Raw genomic sequence first — 5397 nt, 5'->3', positions numbered from 1 at the left:
ACTCATAAAAAATTTGTATTTTATTGACATTTACAAATCATCGCTGAGTTTTTCGTACCCCATTGGTTGAAAACTAGGTTACACTGTTCATTGCTTATGTCTTTTATACTTAGCATTATTTCATTGTTCTTTCAGCATTTTACAACTTTAGAAAATTTCCTAAAGTAAACATTAGTCGATGAATATTTTTTACATTTTCATAATTTATTAACAACAATTTGTACAAAACAATATTTCTAAATGCCAAGAATTTGTATTGAAATGACTGAGTGCATAAGCATATAAAGAATCTAATTTTACGTTTCCATAACAGTTTTTAATGGTAAGACCGGTTCTACATAGAATGTCGTAAGTTGCTGCAGTTAGCTATACATATGTCGCTAAAATCACAACAATCGTGTGATCTACGATCAAAATTGCAACTGTCTGTACTGTAAGATAATATATCAAAACATATACATAATATTAATGGAAATTAAATAATTATATTTTTTACCACTTAGCCAAAAAGATTAGTGCTTATGCTCCCGCGACATTCGACACGACTTAAAACCCCTACGTAGAACAGATCTAAACGATTTTAGGAGATCAAAGATGACATTTATAGCGACATTATTTTATTTCAAAATAGGTTTTAAAGATATGAAGAAAGTGCCGCCAAACGTATCATTGGCTGAAATGGGTATGGATTCGATGATGGCAGTTGAAATTAAGCAAACATTAGAAAGAGAGTCCGATATTTCCTTATCAGCAAAAGACACGAGAAATCTTACTTTTGCTAAACTTGCCCAAATGACAGCAAAACGAGAAGAAATACAGGATACAAATCAAACTGATTCAAGTAATATGGGAGGTTTTGAAAGGTTAATTCAAAAAGCAAAAAATTCAGACTTTGTTCCAGATACTCTTGTAGAGCTTGCTACAAAGAACGAGATTGATCGAGATCATATATTTCTCATACCAGGAATTGAAGGATGTTCAAGTGTGTATAAATCTATAGCATCAGGAATTAAATCATCGGCAACGTGTTTGCAACATGTTGTACTTAATATATCTGACAATGTTCAAACAATAATAAAGTTAGCTACTTGTTTGGTGCCTGTAAGAAAATTAAAATTATTTAAAACTATTATTTTAATTATATTTATATAATTTGTAAATAATATCTATCAAATACATATCTTTCGCATTATTACAGCTTACCTATACATTCATATTTATTTTTAGCACGTATTGGAGAAAATGAAAAATCAAAGGAAGTTTCTAATTGTGGGCTATTCATTTGGAACTTTAATTGCTATTGAATTAGTCAGATTATTAGAAGCTCGTGATTTCTCTGGACGGTTAATACTAATAGATGGAGCTCCTGACCAACTAAAATTGATGACTAATTTTGCCCATACTTCTCCAGCCGAATTAGAAAATATAATACTGCTTTTTTTATTACAAGTATACACTCGAATTAACAAGGAAACGGTTAGTAAATTATAAAAAGCGCACAATAACTTTTTTCAGAAAATTTATTTATGTAAAATTAATAAAACCTTTGATAGACCGCACAATAAAAGAATATTAATAATTATAAACAACTGATTAATTATTAGTATTAAGTTTTATAATAAATTAGTATTAAGAAATTATAATAAAATTAACAAAAATAGCAACATATTTTACCAGCATTTGGGAATCAAATAATCTTTGTATTAATATTGTTATTTTGTATTTAGCATATTTGTTATTATTAATTATACAAAATGCAAATTTTGTTATTTACAGGTTGCGTCAGAGTTGAACAAGTGTAAAACAATCGACGAAAAATTAAAAATCTTTCATACTTATTTCCCATTGGATGCAAATGTATTGTCCATAAATAATCAGAAACTCATATATTACACAATTCACAATCATTTCAGAGCTATACAAGATTACAATATTTCTTCATTACCTCGCATTAAGTCACCTATAACATTACTGAAACCTACATTTCCGATTATCTCTTTTCCTGAAGAGGATTACGGTTTACATAAGGTAAAAGATTTACCTAATCTATAAAAAGTAAGGTAACGAGAAACTTCATGATACAAAACTTGTTCTTAGGTTACAGAAGGGAAAGTGCAAGTTTATTCGGTGGAAGGTAATCATATTACAATAATGGATAATGATAAAGTTACATTTGCTATTAATGAAGAATGGAAAAAAATGGAATAGAAGATAATATAACACAATAAATATTTATTGTGATATGGTGTTTATTTATTGGGATTTATTGGGATATGGTGATATAATAGAAGGAATGTGATATAATATATGGTTGGTATAATATAGGGAAAGTGATATAATATAAGGAACTAGCAACATGTTACAGTCTGAACACTTCTTTGGTCGAGAATGCGGCAACATCATGGAACGTTGATAGCATCTCATGTTTGTTTCTACTAGGGATTGCAGCAAGTTCGCGTCAAAAATTGAGTAGCATATGTTGTGTCTTAAGCAAAAAATCATTAATACAATACTTATACAATATATTTATAATCACTACAACGATGTTTCAGAATCTGCAACAATGACAAACGTGTAGTTTTCAATATTGTGTAGAGTCTTAAAGACGTCTTCAAAGACATCGTTTAGGCATATATGTTGTAAACTAATAAAAAGTATAATATTCTCTTTACTATTATAACAATTAAATACATAATATGTATGTCTGAATAAATATATTTTTAACCCTTTTATCAGAAGATATGGTAATTATGCATATAAGGGGCCTCCTCTCCGATTTGCTTCATTTTTAAATATGTTGTTGGGGATGTCTTCCCGAGTCATTTCATATATATATATAAGGGCCGGACTCAAATAGTTTCGGAGATACAGGCTGAGAAAGGATACAAATAATAAATATATGGTAATTCTTCAGTATAGCTGCTACACCTCCAAAATCAATCAAATTGGTCTCATTCGACGCGCTTTTCAACGAGAAACAACTTTTTCCTCAGACAAAATCGTTGCTCTGCCCTGCGAAGCGAGATATTAATTGTTAAAGTTGACAACTTTTAGAGTTAGGAAATCTGTCATACCGACGAAATGTAGCGACACAACATGGGTTTTCGACTTTCTACGTGAAGCGAGATCCACTCCACACCTCTGACATAGGGTGGGTAGGGTTATTTTTAACGAAGTGGAGCCCCCCCGAAGGGGGGGCGGAACACACTGTCTTCACGCATACATTTTTCCATCTACATTTGGTGGAGGAGAGTGACTTATATGTAGTATTTATCACACAACCGCCCTGACGGGCGGGGGAGGGGCTGCCCGCGAGCCGCGGGTAAGTCCCCTCCCCTCTTAGTGGGCGGAACACCGCCGAGGCGGTGAGGAGACGGCCCTCCCCCAACGACAACGGGGGAGGCGGCCTGGGTCTGGCGGGCTGGGATTCCCGTCAGACCCTGCCTCCACGGAGGCGGGCGGTAGAGGTTGTGGACGCCTCTGCCGCCCAAGAGAGTAGTGGGTAGCTCTAAGTAGTGGACTCCCCCTGCGGGGGGAATCCCCTCTCCCCCACACCAACGGGGGAGGGAGCGCAGAGGCCCGCCAGTCAAACGGCGGGCCGGTGCGGGGGGCGTCCAGAAGTAATGGCTCTGCCAAGCCTGGGCGTCCCCCAAGTAAAGCACCGCGCAGTCCACCGTGTGGTTTTAGTGCGGTAAGCCCAGCGGTCGCAACGTCAGCGGCCGCACCCGATCGCCATTAGGGGGGCAGTCCCACATAACCCGGGCCACTTTGTAAATATTATGGATACCCGGGCTCCCTTTCCAGAGGGGGGCCCGGGTATCCATAAAGGATTTCCACACGTAAAAAAAAAAAGGTGTATCAATACCTTGAATTCGATGTCCACGTGTCCCAGGTCGCCGATGACGACGTCCAGGCAGTGATGCCAGCTTGGACTACCAGCTACATCGCTGTCGCGATGGTGGGGATAGCACGTCTGCGCGCGCACGCACGCACACAGGCAACACGCCGCATATACGCGTCGAGCGCACACGTATATGCGGCGTGTTGCCTGTGTGCGTGCGTGCGCGCGCAGACGTGCTATCCCCACTCTATCCCCACCATCGCGACAGCGATGTAGCTGGTAGTCCAAGCTGGCATCACTGCGTCCAGGCAGTGCGCTCCGTAGTTTTCGGTGTCTAGGTGTATTAATTTACCTTGAACTCGATGTCCACGTCGTCATCGGCGATCTGGGATACGTGGACATCGAGTTCAAGGTATTAATACACCTAGACACCGAAAACTACGGTATTAATACACCTAGACTTATTCAAACTTGGCGCGAGACGCTACGTGAGATACGCGACAGCAACGCCAATGCCACGTTGCGGCAGAAAAGTGAGATGGATTTTGGCCTGGTTGACCACGACGACGACCACGATGACGATGTTTCTTAATAAAAATTACGTGAAAATTCAGACTTGTGGACTTTGCATTGCAATATCTCTACTCATGGAGCACGTAGGAAAAAAGTAAAAATACTTTTATTATGCAAATCGTACCCAAGCTATCGATTAAGCGCAGTCTCAAGTTCGTGGGATCAGCCATTGTTGAGTTTCAAAAATCTGAGGGTCCGTCAAGTCGTGTACTCGCGTAAACTTACACGGTCGGTCTCGCGCGCGTGGTACTAGCTTCGCTTACACTTGGCGCGAGACACTACCGTGTCTCGTGATTAAGTTGCGACGTGACTTCACGGACCGTTTCTTCATTGGATTGTCGTAGTGGTACTTAGTTCTGTATGCTTCAAACTCAGTATTTCTCGAAGATCAAAGTACCCCAACCCGCAATTTATCTGAAGATATTGAGTATATAAACGATATGAAGTATATAAAGATATAAAGTAAGTAAACGATGCTGTTGTGGCGCAGAGATCTTCTAACACGATGTCGAAGTCAGTTTTACTGTCCTCGTAGGGATCGTGTGAGAAGTCTGTATAAAGATAGGAATGTAAGTTATTGAGGCAAGTCGTCGCATTTCGTACGCGGGCGCGCGAGCATGCACGAAGTTTGCCGAGCGGGAAAACGAATAGTTTTCGGGAATCTCGCGATCACGCGTACTTTGTAAGTCACGGTCCCAGTCGCTGCACGACGGTAGCCGACAGAAGTCGACTTGTACCATCAGGTTTCTTTGTGAGAAATAAACGCGAATTTAATTGAACTGTAAAGTATCATAAGCAATCTCTCTCCTTAATCCACTTTTCCTAAACACACGTAGCCTCATCATAAGTATTATTGTAATCTCTTTTCTCGGGAAACAGCAAAAGAAAGACAGACAAACTCTCAAGAGGGAGAGAAGAGAATTCATGAACGTAGGGAGTGCGTGAAGGTGTATATGTAACGACATATCATGAAACATCGTGCG

The 5397-nt window shown here is 39.1% G+C and overlaps 1 protein-coding gene across 1 annotated transcript; it reads left to right on the top strand.

Annotated features, from left to right (window-relative positions):
* Positions 1 to 601: 601 nt before the first annotated feature.
* LOC105571158 (fatty acid synthase-like) lies at positions 602 to 2704 on the top strand. Its single transcript, XM_012028632.1, has 4 exons — positions 602 to 1101; positions 1228 to 1476; positions 1777 to 2028; positions 2098 to 2704. The coding sequence occupies exons 1-4, from the start codon at positions 643 to 645 to the stop codon at positions 2206 to 2208; spliced, it is 1071 nt and encodes a 356-aa protein (XP_011884022.1). The 5' UTR covers positions 602 to 642; the 3' UTR covers positions 2209 to 2704.
* The last annotated feature ends 2693 nt before the right edge of the window (positions 2705 to 5397 follow it).

Source organism: Vollenhovia emeryi, unplaced genomic scaffold (assembly GCF_000949405.1).
Source record: "Vollenhovia emeryi isolate VEMERY1.0 unplaced genomic scaffold, V.emery_V1.0 DF941110.1, whole genome shotgun sequence".
Lineage (NCBI taxonomy): Eukaryota > Metazoa > Arthropoda > Insecta > Hymenoptera > Formicidae > Vollenhovia > Vollenhovia emeryi.
The sequence above is the reverse complement of the archived record's forward strand: the minus strand, read 5'-3'. Positions and strand labels throughout refer to the sequence as shown.

Excerpts from the sequence above, each read along its gene's own strand:
- LOC105571158 (XM_012028632.1), top strand. The coding sequence starts at position 643 with ATGAAGAAAGTGCCGCCAAACGTATCATTGGCTGAAATGGGTATGGAT. Across the intron at positions 1,477-1,776 it reads CTCGAATTAACAAGGAAACG|GTTGCGTCAGAGTTGAACAA; the intron begins GTTAGTAAATTA and ends TGTTATTTACAG. Across the intron at positions 2,029-2,097 it reads AGGATTACGGTTTACATAAG|GTTACAGAAGGGAAAGTGCA; the intron begins GTAAAAGATTTA and ends ACTTGTTCTTAG.